Source organism: Mauremys reevesii, linkage group 8 (genome assembly GCF_016161935.1).
Source record: "Mauremys reevesii isolate NIE-2019 linkage group 8, ASM1616193v1, whole genome shotgun sequence".
Lineage (NCBI taxonomy): Eukaryota > Metazoa > Chordata > Testudines > Geoemydidae > Mauremys > Mauremys reevesii.
In genome coordinates, this window is record NC_052630.1 from 84,687,721 (window position 1) to 84,703,524 (window position 15,804).

The window sequence follows — 15,804 nt, forward strand, 5'->3', positions numbered from 1 at the left end:
AACACTTTCCACGGGGGGATTCAAATACCTCTGTAGCTTCAAGTTTACAGATGGGCAGCTTGTGGTGCTCTTCTCTGCACCAGTCTGTTGAATATCAGTTTTAATCAATGGACGATCCCATTTTAAATGTCCAAACTTCCCACATTTCCAGAAGGCTCAATCCTCCACAATGTTCCCTCATTCACTCCAGTGCCCCTTTGCCCTCCAATCAGGTGCTGGCTTGTTCCTCCAATGAAAACCCAAACACATCTCAATGTTGGTACCTTCTACTAATATGGAATCACCTGCTGTCTTTCCATCTGAAATTGTCTGACTTCCCGGATTAATATTTTCGCTGCTTTCTCAGACACTAAATTACTTTGTCAGTCCTTTCACTGCTGGGTCCCTGAGCTCTGTATCCCTGAATCCTTGGAGCTGCTTTTTTCTGTTTTTCTAACTCATAAATCTCTTCCAGTTTACTGGCTAGAATTTTTATTTACACATAGACACTGTTTTAAGTTAACACAGCATTGGTCAATTATATGCACGTAAGTGGCAATTTCAAGTTCTGAAAACTACTTTCAAAGCCCTGCAGGAAATGCAGGAAAGTAAACAATTCTTGCTTTTCCAAAAATTCAAAGCAGAGGAAATAAAAACAATGTTATTAGCATTTAATCATGTTCATGAAACAATTATTTATATTCTAATAGTATTTCCACCCACTCATCACAAAAGGATGTACATAACTTTCTTATGTTGAACATGGACTGAAATCCTATTCATTGGTTGGGAACACCTCCTTGAAGCAACTGGACAAATACATGGGTGAATTCCTTATCAACTTAAGCTAAACTGAAATAAGCAACTTTCAAACTGAAATAAGAGATTCTACACAGAGTTTTAGAGCAGTTTACCCAAGCTTGTTTTAAACCAATTTACACTAGATTGGTGCAAATTTCTTATATGGTCAAGCCCCTATTTTTGTCACTAGCACAGCAGATATAACTCAATATATTTTTATACAGCCTGTTTCAGAGTCTAACCACAGCTTTTGCTAAGACCTGCAAACTTTGGTTACTTCGCAAGATATGGGACTGACTCATTGTTTACAATACAATAACCTATCATTTATCAATGATTGTTTCCCAAGAAACAGAATTACTGTTCTGGAATGGACTCCATCTATCGAATACAGGTAAGAGCAACTGTGGACATTGTCTGGCTAACCCAATAAGGACAGTTTTAAACAAGGTCTTATGGGGGATAGTGACAAAAATCCGGCCCATGAGCATCTAGGCTCAAATAATGAAGACAAGGGGAAAGGGCTGAAGTCTGGAGAAGGGACTAGAAACCACAACTTAAGTAAAGACACAAGAAGAAAAACAACAGGGAAGTCTGCAAAATATCTTTGATGCCTGTATACCTATGCAAGGAGTATGGGGAACAAGCAGGATGAAGTGGAAGTCATGATATATGAAGAAACTTATGACTTAACTGGTGTTACAGAGACTTGCTGGGACAATTTCCATTATTGGAGGGCCAACATTGAGGGATATGGCTTGTTCCAGAAGGATAAGTATGGAAATAAAGGAGAAGGCATTGCGCTGTATGTCAAGAATGTATACACTTGCTCTAAGGTCCTAGAGCAGAGGTGGGCAAACTAACGTGGACCGTCCTGCCTGGCCCCCGAGCTCCTGGCCTGGGAGGCTCACCCTAGCCCCTCCCCCGCTGTTCCCCCTCTCCCACAGCCTTAGCTCACTCGCTCCACCACTGGCGCAATGCTCTGGGCAGCGGGGCTGTGAGCTCCTGGGGCAGCACAGCTGCAGAGCCCGGCTGACCCAGTCTCTGTGCTGTGTGGTGGCGGTGGCATGGCCTGGCTCCAGCCAGGTGGCAGCCGATGTAGCGCCGCCAGCCATAGCACCGCCAGCCACCAGTGCTCCAGGCAGCGCAGTAAGGGGGCGTGGATGAGGGGAGAAACGGGGTTGAATGGGGGCAGGGGTCCCGGGGGGGAATCAGGAAGGAGGGGGTGTTGGATAGGGTAGCAGGGGGCAGTCAGGGGACAGGGAGAAGGGGTGGTTGGATGGGGCAGGGGTCCTGGGGGGCCATCAAGAATGAGAGATGGAGTTGGATGGAGATGGGTCCAGTGTTATTTAATATCTTTATTAATGATATGGCTGTAGGAATAGAGAGCATACTAATTAAATTTGCAAAGACACAAAGCTGGAGGGTGGAGGGAGGGAATTGCAAACACTTTAGAGCAGTGGTTCCCAAACTGGAGTTCGTGAACTCTGGAGGTTCACAAAATGTTACAGGGGGTTCTCAGGAAAAAATTCCCTAATGGCGGACAGAGCTGTCCCTAGCGACCCCAGCACGGGGCCTGCAGCCTGGAGCCCCTGGACTTCCAAGAGCTAAGCAGATCAAAGCAAACATATCTACCACACTGAGGAGATTTAAATTTCAAGACTCCTTATAAGAAATGGAAAGGGAGGTGGATATTTTTTGCTGTTTTTAAAATTAAATAGGCAGCTAATATTGTTTTTAAAATTATTATGAAGAACAAGTTTAAGCTTTGTTGTAACATGTGTTGTTTGCCCGGACTGCTCAAGATCTGAATGCTTGTGTAAGAGGAACTCTTTGAGTTGGCTTCTTAAATACCTTCATGCTGTTTCAAATCTGATACTCCTTGATGAAACATACGAGCCTTGTCTTATAACAGGTTTATTCAAAGTGATACAATCTATGAAAGTGAGATCTTAGAAGACTGTTGCCATTTTCATATTGTAATAAATAATAATAAATAGTGTGTCATAAAAACTAATTTTATATTTCCAAGATCACTGCTTTTATAATTTATACTCAGGTAAAGGAGAAAATCCCTGGAAATATTCATTTTTAGGAGGGGGTTCGTGAGACTTGACATTTTAGTAAAAGGGGTTCACAAGTTGTTAAAGTTTGGGAACCACTGCTTTAGAGGACAGAGCTAAAATTAAAAGGGATCTTGCTAAATTGGAGAACTGGACTATAGACAACAAAATGAAATTCAACAAAAATAAATGTAAGGTGCTGCACTTAGGGAAGAAAAATCAGATACACAAATACCGAATGGGGGATAATTGGCTTGGCAGCAGCACAGCTGAGCAGGATCTGGGAGTTGTGGTGGATCACAACCTCAACACAAGTCAACATTGCAATGCTGTTGCTGAAAAGGCAAATGTAATTTTGGGTTGCATTAACAGAGGCATATCATGTAAGTCACAGGAGGTGATAGTACCACTCTACACAGCACTGGCTAGGCCTCTGCTGGAGTCCAATTTTGGTCACCCACCGTTGTACAGAACTGGTCAGTTCATAACTCTGAGGTTCTACTGTACTACACTTAGAAAGGAAAAAAATCAAATTCACAGATACAAATTCACAGAATTATTCTTCCCTACTATACAAGTTAACAAAACTGAGCCCAATAAATGTGTTTTCCTTAGTTTACAAGTGCTAAATTGTGTTGAACACCATGCTAGTTACAATGTGTTAGTTCAAGTACATAAAAGGTTGTTACAAGAAGGAGGGATAAAATTGTTGTTCTTAACCTCTGAGGCTAGGACAGGAAGCAATGGGCTTAAATTGCACCAAGGGAAGTTTTAGGCTGGACATTACTAGAATAACTAGATAGGGAGTAGTACAGCTGAAAAGGATGTGGGACTATAGTAAATCACAAACTGAAAATGAGCCAACAACACGATGCAACTGTGAAAAAGGTTAATATCGTTCTGGGGTGTATTTACAGGAGTGTTGTATGTAAGAGACATGAAGTAAATTACTCCACTGAAGTTGGCACTGGTGAAGCCTCAGCGGGACTACTGTGTCCGTTTCTGGGCACCATACTTTGGTAAAGATGTGGATAAATTGGAGAGAGTCCAGAGGAAAGCAACAAAAATGATAAAATGTTTTGAAAACCTGACCTATGAGAAAAAGTTTAAAAACCACTGGGCATGGTTAGTCTTGAGAAAAGATGACCAAGGGGGGAAACCTAATAACAGTCTTATGTTAAGGGTTATTATAAAGAGGATGGTTATCAGTTGTTCTCCATGTCCACTGCAGGTGAAATAAGAAGTAATAGGTGTAATCTGCAGCAAAGGAGATTTAGGTTAAAAAGTTTTTCCTAATACCTAACTATAAGGATAGTTAAATACTTGAATAGATTTCCAAGGGAGGCTGTGGAATCCATCATTGGATTAGAGAATAGGTAAAACAAACACCTGTCAGGGGAGGTCTAGCTAGGTATATTTGGTCCTGCCTCGGTGCAAGGGAATGGACAAGATGACCTCTAGAGCTCCCTTCTAACCCTGCATTTCTAAGAATCTATGGTTTTGTAGGAGACTGAGGGGAATAGAGAATCAATGGGGAAGAGGAACAGAGGATCAGAGAGAAATGGGAAAGGACAACTGGTGCATGGGAGAAATGAAAAATGTAGTTAGTTCTTAATTACCAAATGAAACTGAATGACTGGGTAAAGTATGTTTTCAACAATATGGCCACTCCTTGTGATAATTTACTACGATGTTAGTAAAGGAAACACTGCTAGGTCTGTCTCCTAGATCAAAATCTACTCTTCTTTCCACTATACTAGAAGTAAAGGAACCAGACAATAGTGACAAGACACAATCATACTTTATAAAACAAAAAACCCCAAATTTTAAAAGTAAAAATCAAACTTAAGTATTTCAAAATATTTGCACGTTGTTTTAGTTTGACATTTAAAGTTGTAAAGTGTCCGCAGCTACATCAAGGAACAGTTGCATAGGGTCACTGTCATGCTAAGATGAAAACAATGCATTTACAAACACAAGTAACCATAATCCAAACAAATCAGTTTTAAAACTTGACTTAAAAAGGGATCAAAGAGGGTTTCTATTAAGGAAAGGGTGGACCTTCCTACCACAACTTTTATTCATGTGCCTTAATAGCTGGCCTTTTTAATTAATTGTTTATTTGGCTGGAAAGGGAGCATCCTACACTGCTCCCTTCATTTTCCCTCACTACCCCATAATTTTGAAGTTAAAGGAATGCTAAGGTTAAAAATTGTGGGTCTAATTTTTCATACCTTGGCATCTTGTAGTCACTTACATCCACTGATTTTTAAGCCAGAAGGAACCACTACGATCATGTAGCCCAGTAATTCCTGCTCCGAAAAGAATTATTCTTCCCTACTATACAAGTTAACAAAACTGAGCCCAATAAATGTGTTTTCCTTAGTTTACAAGTGCTAAATTGTGTTGAACACCATGCTAGTTACAATGTGTTAGTTCAAGTACATAAAAGGTTGTTACAAGAAGGAGGGAGAAAAATTGTTGTTCTTAACCTCTGAGGCTAGGACAGGAAGCAATGGGCTTAAATTGCACCAAGGGAGGTTTTAGGTTGGACATTAGGAAAAACTTCCTAACTGTCAGGGTGGTTAGCACTGGAATAAATTGCCTAGGGAGGTTGTGGAATCTGCATCATTGGGGATTTTTAAGAGCAGTTTGGACAAACACCTGTCAGGGATGGTCTAGATCAGAGGTGGGCAAACTACGGCCCATGGTACCATCCTGCCTGGTCCCTGAGTCCCACCTGGGGAGGCTAACCCCCGGCCCCTCCCCGACTGTCCCCCTCCCCCACAGCCTCAGTGTGCCACGCCGCTTGTGCTCTGGCCCGCCACTCCTGCCAAGCAGCACGGTGGTGTGACTGCCTCAGGCATGGTTAGGGGGCAGGGAGTGTGGGGTCCCAGGGGGGTAGTCAGGGGACAGGGAGCAGGGGGGTGGTTGGATGGGGTGGAGGTTCTTGGGGGGGGTCAGTCAGGGGATGGGGAATGGGGGCGGGGGTTGGAGAGGAATGGGAGTCCCAGGGGTCCTATCAAGGAGCGGGTCAGGGCAGTCAGGGATAGGATAGGGGTCAGGGCAGTCAGGGAGAAGGGGGAGTTGGCTAGGGTGTAGGGTGTCCCTGCGGGGCAGTTAGGAGCAGGAGATCCCAGGTGAGGGTGGTCAGGGGACAAGAAGCAGGGGGGTTGGATGGGTCGGGGGTTCTGAAGGGGGCAGTCAGGCGGTAGGAAATGGGAGGGGGTGGATAGGGGGCGGGGGGCAGGCTGTTTGGGGAGGCACAGACTTCCCTACCCGGCCCTCCATACAGTTTTGCAACCACGATGTGGCCCTCGGGCCAAAAAGTTTGCCCACCCCGATCTAGATAATACTTAGTCCTGCCATAAGAGCAGGGGACTGGACTAGATGACCTCTCGAGGTCCCTTCCCATTCTATGGTTCTGTGATACATTTTCCCCCAATGCAGATACAGCCAAAGTGATTAGAGAACAAATTGTATTTGCACTTGACAGCACTGGCCATGTAATCAGTCCACTGTCTCCTCCGTTTCTGTGGGTCTTTTGAAACAGCAACAGGAGAAGGAAAAACATTTTGAAAAACAGAAAAATGACTGTAAAACCACAACAATTTGCAGGGAGCTGGGGAGGGCGGGAGCAGCTGTTTTACCTGAAGCCACTCTGAACTCATTTTTAAACTGACTGGATATCTAGCCCCTGATGTTCCTTTCATTCAAATATATTTAAACAAGAGACAACAGCCAATTTCAAACAAGGTGGCCATTGGTTCCATTGAGCAAAGGATCAGAGGGGTAGCCCTGTTAGTCTGGATCTGTAAAAAGCAACAGAGTCCTGTGAATACCCACTTCCTCAGAGGCAAAGTAATTGTGCAAAGGCTGCTCTGTGTGTCCCATTGTGACAATATCCTGAGTCAGGCCGTTTGCACGCCGCTCCCGTGTGGCACTGACCGTCCCGCAGGGCGCCTGTTGTTCCCGTGGGAGAGCAACAGAAACGTGTGTTCCAAGCGGCACTGCCACGGTGAAAGCCAGGGCCCGCTGGAGCCGGGACTAGCACAACCCGCCTTCCTGCGCCTATCCCCAGCGCACGCGGCGATGCGCCGAAAGCGGCTCCTTACCTCAGGGCAAAGCCAGACTCCGGTGTAAAGCAACTCCCCCTCCCGCGGGGAGCCGCGCCTTTCCGCCTGCCGCCAGCAGGAGCCGCCCTGCCAGGGCAGCTTCCCCCGGGGCAGGTGCGCTGCGCTCCCCAGGCCGTGCGGGGAACAGGACCGGACCCCCGCACGCGGCGGCAGGCGGGGCTGCCCGAGCCAGGGGCTGGCGGGGGCAGTGCCCGGCGCTCACCTCGGCGGCGGGGATGCGGAACGCCCGGCCGATCTGCTCGTACAGCTCCCGCACGCTGGCGAAGCCCCCGACGAGGCCGGTGGGGCTCCCGTGCGCCAGCTGCGTGTGGAAGAGCAGCCGGGCCCCGGGCTGGGCAGGGGCGGGCGGCGCGGCCGCCCCATCGCCTCCCCCGGGGGCCGCGGCCGCCTCCTCGCTCTCCACCAGCTTGCGGGTCTCCTTGGACTTGCCCTTCTTCTTGCCCCGCAGCCGCAGAGGCATGGCGCACGCCCCAGCGGCCTGCCCGGGCTGGGGAACCGGCTGCGCCCCCTCCCCACGGCCGGGCTGGACTCTGCCCCCGCTCGGGCGCGCACTCCGACTGCCGGCACACCCAGCCCCGCCGCCAGGTGCTGGCAGCCGCCCGCCGGCCAATGGCAGGCACGGGGCGAGCCCCGCGGCAGGGAGCAGCCTGGCGCAGCGCCCGGGGCTGGTTAAAGGAATCCCGCCTGTCGCGGGGCCGGAATAAAGTTGTTAGGGCTGGGCTGTAGGGCCCTGCACCCGCTCCTGCTCCCAGCCATGCGCTGCCTTCCGGGCACAGGTACAAGAACCTTTGGGGTGGGTGCAGCAAGGGCCAGCGCTCTGCCCCACCTTCGGGACAATGGTGATCTTTCATTGACAGAGCCAGAATACCTGTCCCCCTCCCTCGCTGTATCCCCTTCACTGAGGAGCAAGTTACAAGAGGTAATTTGCAGTAGAGGACACAGATGTGCAGGAAAAGCACAGATACAAATAGGAAGAATGGAGGGTGGCTGATAGGAGGAGAACTCAGAATAAGGGGATGAAATCAGGAAAGAGAACAGGAATGCTAGATATCATTCATAAATAAGACTGCCGGTCAAAGATCTGTTAAAGTTTCCAAAAGGAAGCAATGAAAGCTTCTCTGCTTGGGATATTTAAAACTAGACTGCATCATTAAAACATAGTCAGTGTACAAAAAAATATAATCACAGTTCTGCAGTGGCTGAAGGATGGACCATAGCTTGTAATAATGAAGATGGTTTCCATCCCTACATGCTGAAGCCATGATTAAACTGTACAGTGTATTAAGCCATTTAGCCAAGTGCTTGTGGTTCCCATTTCAAAAGCAAGATACTAAATATTGATCAAAATAGATCTGTATCCAGGATACCATAAGACAAAAAATAGCACAGAAAAGGATTCTTACCAACCCTCATTTATATAAAGTAATTCAACTGCAATTATATGTAATGTGGCTATAATTCTTTCAAAGGCCACTAACCCTAACTTCTTAAGCGAAGCTTTAAAAGCTTCTTAATGGCACCTGTTCCTCACCAACAATGGAATTATAACCTTAAATTTATACATAATTTAAGAATATATTATCCAATATTTTTACCAAGCCAAAAAGTTAACCTTCATTATTTATACAATGGGTTTGTTGAGTGCAATAAATGTGCTAGAAAGTATTGATTTTATACATTTCTCCAGTATAAAAAGTGTTTTTCTTTCATTTACACCAGAATAACTCTAACTTCAATGGAGTTACTCCTGATTTACACTGGTGTAAGGGACTCTAGTCCCAAGGGTACACGACAGTGGAACACATGCAGCAGCATCCCACAGTCCACAGGAATTTTCAGTGTAAGATAATGTGGAGAGGCAGCATTAACTTACACCAATTTCCCCAGCACTCAGTAACCACCTGCCTCCCCACCCCTGAGGGAAAACAGGATGTCTGGGAAGTGGCAGCGCCCATAGCCAGGTGCACATAAGGAAGTGGTTACACAGGATCTCTATACAGATGACATCCAGATGTAGCAGATCTTAGAAGAGATACATATTGTTGGTGCTAAATTCTTTGCCAATTCCATGGGAACAAACAACAATCCCCGATGGCATGCTCAGTCAGGAACTCCGTGCTGGGCTGTCCTGCAATGGCTCAAGAGCAGGAGTACCAGTCTCCGGGAGACTGTTAAGAAGCAGGGCACAAACCCCAAATTGGTTGAGAGTTCTATATACTTAGAATTCACCAACCAATTAAGTGTAAACTCCTCAAGCACTAACAGCCTTAACATGGAATCACAAACAGTCCCCTTGGATACCCTGATCTCTCTTGCCACCCAGGTGAGCCTACATTTGTGATAGATGGTCCCTTACACCAAAGATCACAGCAATGTTCAGGTTACTCCCAGTCCCAAAGGACTGGTCACTTACCACAGGTCAGTTGTAACTTGTCTTTTGTGTGAAATCTAACACTTGTAGCCAATTCTATAATAAACTAACTAAAGATTTATTAACTAGGAAAAGGAAATAAGAGTTATTTACAAGGTTTAAAGCAGGTAAACATATATACACAGAAATGAGTTCCAGTCTGAAGTTTCAAAAAGTAATAGAAGCTTCTATAATAAGCAAGCTGTATACGTCCTTTAGGGCTAAGCACTGGAGATCTTTTTCTTATACCAAGTAATCCTTGTCCCCCAGAGTCGAAGCAACATAAAAAGATATGGTTCCTCCTTGTTTTATTCCCTTCTCCCATTCTGCTTTGAGCTGCAAAGTCAGCTGATGGGAGAAAATCATTTGCAAGACTCATCTTCGTGGGCGGAGGTGAGTAAACAACAAAGTCTTTTGTCCTCTTTAATATTCCATTCTAGTCTGTCTGGTGTCGATGGGACTTCCCTGTCAGTGGAGATCAGCACTTTCCACTAGCTAGTGTCTCTCTCCTGTCTAATGATTTCCACTTACAGAAGCTTACAGTGAAAACACTCAAATATTACTTTATACTATGGCATACAGATGTTGTGAGATTAATGCATGTAGCAACTTACAACCAGTCCATAAAGTTAAAACACATAATTCTAGTACCAATTTTAACAATACTAACACACAGGTGAGCCAGACTTATTTCAGCTATGTATTTGTCAGTATTCAAATGAGACATGGGTATTTTAGCATAACCTGGCACTTGGTATGCCAACATCACACTCTACAACTCATACCTCATGGCGTTTCCACTCCTTTGCAGGGGAATAACCCATGTAGGGGCCAATTTGTCCATGAGCGATTTACATTTTTGACGCACTATAAAATGAAAAGGTTCAACTCTATCAGATTTTTAAAAAGTGAAACAATTTGGATCCTACTTGATTAGTATGTAATACATTTCACTGGAGATTCTGTTCAAATAAGCATTCAGCAAGCTGTACACTATCTATTCTTGAAACTTTTGCTTTCAAAACTGAGTGTTCTCATTAATTTTCTAGTACTTCCCAGTAATCAAAAATACCATGAGATAAATCAAGAGCCCTATTTTAATACTTCGCTTTCCAGTCCTGACCGAAACCAGAAAGTGCAGAGGCAGACACCTCTTTTCCTTTCTTCTTTCTAAGTAAAGCTGATCTTTTTTAAAAACAAATATCGTTTGGATTCCTTTTGATTTTTTTTTATCTGAACCACTATGACAATCTGAAGCATGGGAACCTTGAAATTACACTGATTATTAAACTTCCCTTTCTTTAGTCCATTTTTTAATACTTGAGATCCAATACAAGGAATGTCTAAGCACTGTATTACCACAGAATTTAGCATATTAACTGAATTCTCTTTCACTGCTCACCTCGTTCCATTACACTAATCCTCCTTCCCTTTCCATAATTTCACATTCTCCTCCTTGTTCTGTATAAAAATACACTTTCTATAACAAATTATAATTTAAGAGTTTGGAAAGAGAAATAATTAGAAAAATTCAGTTGAGTCCAGTTATAGGCTGGTAATTAGCTGTTCTAAAGTCGTAATTGATAGGAACCTTCTGCCCTTCTCTACACCATTCCCAAATCACTTGGGTGATGTGCATGCACTGCTCATGATTTGGCAATGCTGTTTGATAAATTTTGCATGTGTAGCCTTAAATGTGTCTGGCAGCTCCTCTCTAGAGTTCCCTCCTTATTCAAACATTCTCACTCCAGCCATCCCTCCACTCTTCTTCAGTTTTTCCGACACCTGTCCATTCCTATACCCTTCAAGCGCCATTCAGGAATACTACAACTTGAAGGCCCTGGGCGTCAAAGGAGCAGCCTTGAACCAGGATATGCACTGAAGACAAAAGTACACCTCTACCTCGATATAACGCTGTCCTCAGGAGCCAAAAAAACTTACCACCTTATAGGTGAAACCATATTATATCGAACTTGCTTTGATCCACCGGAGTGCGCAGCCCCGTCCCTCCAGAGCACTGCTTTACCGTGTTATATCTGAATTGGTGTTATATCGGGTTGTGTTAGATCGAGGTAGAGGTGTAAATGAAATTAATCACAGTCATGATGAGTGTGCACAGAGAGATGGTGGTAAAGGTGAGAGAGAGGCAATTATTGGGAAACCTTGAAAATACTGGGGGAGCAAGAAAGCAAAGACCTAGAGGTGCTTGTATCAGAGCTTTGTCACAGGCAGAAGGAGGAATGCCAATCAGAGGGGAATGAGTGCACCTCGTATCAAAGGAAAGGTGCTCTACACATGCAAAAGCATGTCAGGTTGCTGCTCTGGAACATAGATGCAACTGGCTAACACTAAGGGTATGTCTACACTGCAATTAAAACCACATGGCTAGCCCATGCCAGCTGATTCAGGCTTGCGGCACTGGGCCTGCAAAGCTCTTTAATTGTGGTGTAGATATCTGGGCTTGTCCTGGTACCCAGGCTCTAGGACTCTGCGAGGTGGGAGGGTCCCAGAGCTTGGGCTGAAGTCTGAGCTGGAACTTCTACATAGCAATCAGCTGGTTTGCGGTGTTCAGGAGGAAGGGGAGAAAGGGGGGAGGCTGCGCGCCAGGTCCTCACTCCTCCCTCCTGAATGCTGCAAGACAGCTGATTGCCATGGGCAGGAGGTGGGGGGGAGCAGAAGGAAGGCACTGATCCGGGGGTTCCGCCAGTGGGCAGGAGGTGGAGAGAGGGCATGGGGCTGCCAGCCTGTTTAATACCTGTATTAAATTGCTTGTTTAAAATTTATATAATGTCTTTTGTCTGGCAAAAAAAAATTCCCTGGAACCTAATCCCCCCTATTTACTTTAATTCTTATGGGGAAATTTGATTCGCTTAACATCATTTCACTTAAAGTTGCATTTTTCAGGAACCTAACTACAACATTCAGTGAAGAGTTACTGTACTTGAAAAATAAAGTGCTACTCAAGACATGAGCAAAGCTAGCAGAAACTGGCCCCTGGGGATGTATTTTCATCTTTGCATACACTGTTGCAAGTGTTAAATTGGCAAAGTTATAAAGTGTGAGGTGTGACGTAGATCAGGTGGGATGAAGTGGAGAAGGATTAAATGGCTGTGGAGAATAATCTAGATCTTTTAACAGTTCATTTCCAGACATTGTGATGTTTGGGTTTTTTAATGGGGTGGAATTTTTGTAAAGTAATATTTTATAAGGAATTAGCAGGACTCCACTGGAACACACTTTTATCCTTACCTCTTACTGACTGAGGTGAGGGAGGGAAGTTGTTTGTACTTTATGAGCACCAAAAGTTTAAATCAGGGGTCTCAAAGTTCCAGCCTGTGGGCCATCTGCAGCCCAAGAACCTCCCCAGTGCGGCCAGGGCCATCCCTAGCTATTCTGGGGCCCTACACAGCACCCACGTGGGGGTGTGGGGCCCCAGGCCTCCGCAGGGGTGGGGGGGACTGGCCCCAGGCCTCTGTGGGGGGAGGTGGCTGGCTTGGGGGGTAGGGGGAGACCACCCCCCAGCACTTACCGGCAGCGCAGCTGGGGCTGGGTCCCTGCAATTCCCACTGCCTGTGAGTGCAGGTCTGGCCCTGCTGCACTCCTCAGGCCAGGGAGTGGGGGCGGGGCTGGGGCTGGGGCAGGGAAGGGGCGGGGGGGGGCTTTAAGGAAGGGGGCGGAGTGGGGGCAGGGCTGGAGCAGAGCAAGGGCAGGAGGAGGCAGAGTTGGGGCAGAGCGGGGTGGGGCCATGGGGACGAGCCAGGGCAGGGGCTGGAGCAGCACACAGGTGCGCAGGGCACCAGGAAATTTGGTGCCCCAAGTTTCCCAGTGCCCTACGCAGCTGCATACTTTGCATATGGGTAAGGACAGCCCTGACTGCAGCCTACGGAGGAGAGACGCAGGCAGACACATTGCTGGCAATGTCTGGTGCAGCTGCTGCCCCCCGCAGCTCCCATTGGCTGGGGGGAGAGGAACAGAGATACCATCACTAGTCACTGGGCAGAGTCAGCCATGGAGGAAGCATCATTAGTTGCTGGGCAGAGTCAGCCATGGAGGCAGCAACACTTTTTTCCACAATGAATATAAACAAGTCAAAATATCAAGCACAACTGATGCACACCCTGCTGCAATCCTGAAGGTTTCAACTGCTCAGTCACTGAGGCAAACATCAACAAACTGACAGAACTGAAGCGTTGCCAGGTATCTGGCAAATACTAAAAGCTCTCTGGCAGGCGAAGAATTGTGTAAAGTTGTATGACAGTTTTATTATTTACAAGAAATTCAAAATAAAAAATACAATATGAACATTCTCTTTTCTGAACACCATCTTCAGTGACATTACTGGAACACTGAGAGGATTTGAAGACTGGCACTGGCCCTAAGCTAAGTTGAGTTTGAGACCCCTGGTTTAAATCAAAGGTCAACAAAAGAGGAGCCCTGCTCTGACAAATCTTGTGAGACCTATGAAAGTAGGGCTCTGCCTTGCAAGACTTTAGCAAGAGGTGTGGGTGGGGAATTATACCTGGATAAAATATATCATGCAATGAAAACTTAAAATAAAACTAAGTGCTTTTCTGCTTTTCCGTGTCCTTTTCCTACCTCCCCCCCACCACACCCACACACACACACCCACCCACACCCTCTCTCTCTCTCTCTCTCTCGAACCTGATGTCTGGTCTCTTGCACCTCATTCATTTCTCCATCCCCATGAGTTCCCTCTCACTACATCTGCCTTTTTCCATGCTATCCTTCACTATGGTGATGCTATCTTTGGACACAGCCATGCTGTCCTTGGTCACTGCCACCATCTCCTGGGAGAGCTGCATTTCTTTCTCCCTCTGGGTCTTCCTGAGCCAGCCAGCTTTTTCGCTGTGAATGCCATAGGTTCTGAAAACAGTTTGTCCTGAATCTTCCTTTATCTCCCCCTCAGGTTGCCCAGCCTGTCAGCAGTAGATAGAGGCCCTGTCCTTGATGGTCTGGCTGTTACTGGTGCTGTGGTGAGACTAAGGGAAAAAAAGAAGTCGCTTATTGTTCACATCCCAGACAAGTCATGATAGCTTTTAGTATTATGTATATGTGACCTTACCTCCCTGAAACTCTTCCCATTCTTGCAGGAAATTCAGCAACAGTCAGGGGTCTGTGTGTATGGAAGGTGCTGGGTGCATTTGGATTTCAGTCTACTGTATCTGCATTCATGCTGTCAGGGATCGGGGCGGGGGGGTTGGAGCTATATGTTTCAGGTTTATTTTTTCAGCTTTGTTTGTGTGGTGGAGGTGCTACTGTGGTGTCAGAGGTGTAAGGCAGAGATAATAAGGGGCAAACTGGATAGCAATTCCTTCTACAGTCCCTTTAGGCTGTCCTCACTCTCAATAACCTTTCACTGAGGCTGGTCACTAGGAGGCAGAAAATGGTCTCATTCAAAAAGGCAAAGGGCAGATCAGGGAGATATGTTGTGAAGCTATTCACCAGGATGGTCCCCCCAGAAACGCTGCAGGAGTGGATGGGACTTACAAGCTATATGGGGGATGGGTGGGCTGCCTGAGCATCCCTATAACATGAGAAACAAAATCAAGCTGTTTTTCAGTCCTAAGTTCTGCTGTATCTCCCCTGCAGACACAGGGGAAGTGAAGAGAAAAATAGATAGGAACTTACAGAGATTGTCAGATACTATGAAAGTCACAGCCATTTGTACCTCAGCACGGAGCAATACTGTTTGTGCCTTCATTGGGCATGCAACAGGCAGTTATATCTCATGAAAACTAACCAAATTTATTTTCCTGTAAGCACCGTCTCAATAAACTGTTGAATTTTGCACAAATGAATGATTTTGGTTTTCAAATCTACCATACGACGAGGTGAAGGAGAACAATGGTACAGACTGCAACTGTGCCATATTGAAGTAACATCGCAGGCCGGAGAGACATGGTCTCCTAGCTCACATCTGCAACAATAATAAATTGTAAATTTTTGCTAGGAGTCGGGCTCAGCTGAAGCAGAGCAGAAATCAGGGTTTGTTGTATCAGGGCAGAACTGGGGCTGGCTTTCCAGTTGGCTGTCATCAGGGTCCTGAGTCACAAAAAGTTCTTAGCTCAGGGGCAGCTCTTCTCTGGAAACCTCCTGCTTACCTTCTGATAAGGCAAACCTATTCCACTTTGCAAGAGAATTCAAGAGTTCCCAATAAATGTGGAGTTAGTGCAAGTAATGGGTTGTATTGTGTGGACATGTGGTCAGACTGGATTAACTTGATTTGATCTGGCTTAAAACCCCCATGTAGACAAGTCCCATTAAAGGGATTGTCAGAAGCTAGGCAGCTGGGAGTGCGGAGCCACCTAACCATTTCACTCCTGGTTAGCTTAGGAGAGGGGCTTAGGCATCTAAGCCACTCACCTGGTACATGTGGCTGATGGGCTAGAGATAG

At 46.0% G+C, this 15,804-nt stretch overlaps 2 protein-coding genes across 11 annotated transcripts in view; both read right to left on the bottom strand.

The window, feature by feature from the left end:
• The window catches only part of GIPC2 (GIPC PDZ domain containing family member 2), a 49,639-nt gene extending 39,415 nt beyond the window's left edge, over nt 1–10,224 (bottom strand). The window contains exon 1 of one of the 4 annotated variants that reach the window (XM_039485963.1): nt 10,175–10,224. In XM_039485963.1, the coding sequence (XP_039341897.1) occupies nt 10,175–10,213 (39 nt within the window). In that variant the 5' untranslated portion in view covers nt 10,214–10,224. Of the gene's footprint in view, nt 1–6,689; nt 6,766–6,958; nt 7,083–7,181; nt 7,628–10,174 lie in introns of those variants that run through there. The other 3 variants (XM_039485961.1, XM_039485965.1, XM_039485962.1) reach the window with 3 other exon arrangements.
• A 5,131-nt stretch (nt 10,225–15,355) lies between these two features.
• DNAJB4 (DnaJ heat shock protein family (Hsp40) member B4) overlaps nt 15,356–15,804 on the bottom strand; it is a 42,442-nt gene continuing 41,993 nt past the window's right edge. For 6 of the 7 annotated variants that reach the window (XM_039485960.1, XM_039485953.1, XM_039485958.1 and 3 more), the window contains exon 5: nt 15,356–15,536. The gene's annotated coding sequence lies outside the window, so the exon portion shown is untranslated. The remainder of the gene's footprint in view (nt 15,537–15,804) is intronic. The other variant, XM_039485955.1, reaches the window with a different exon arrangement.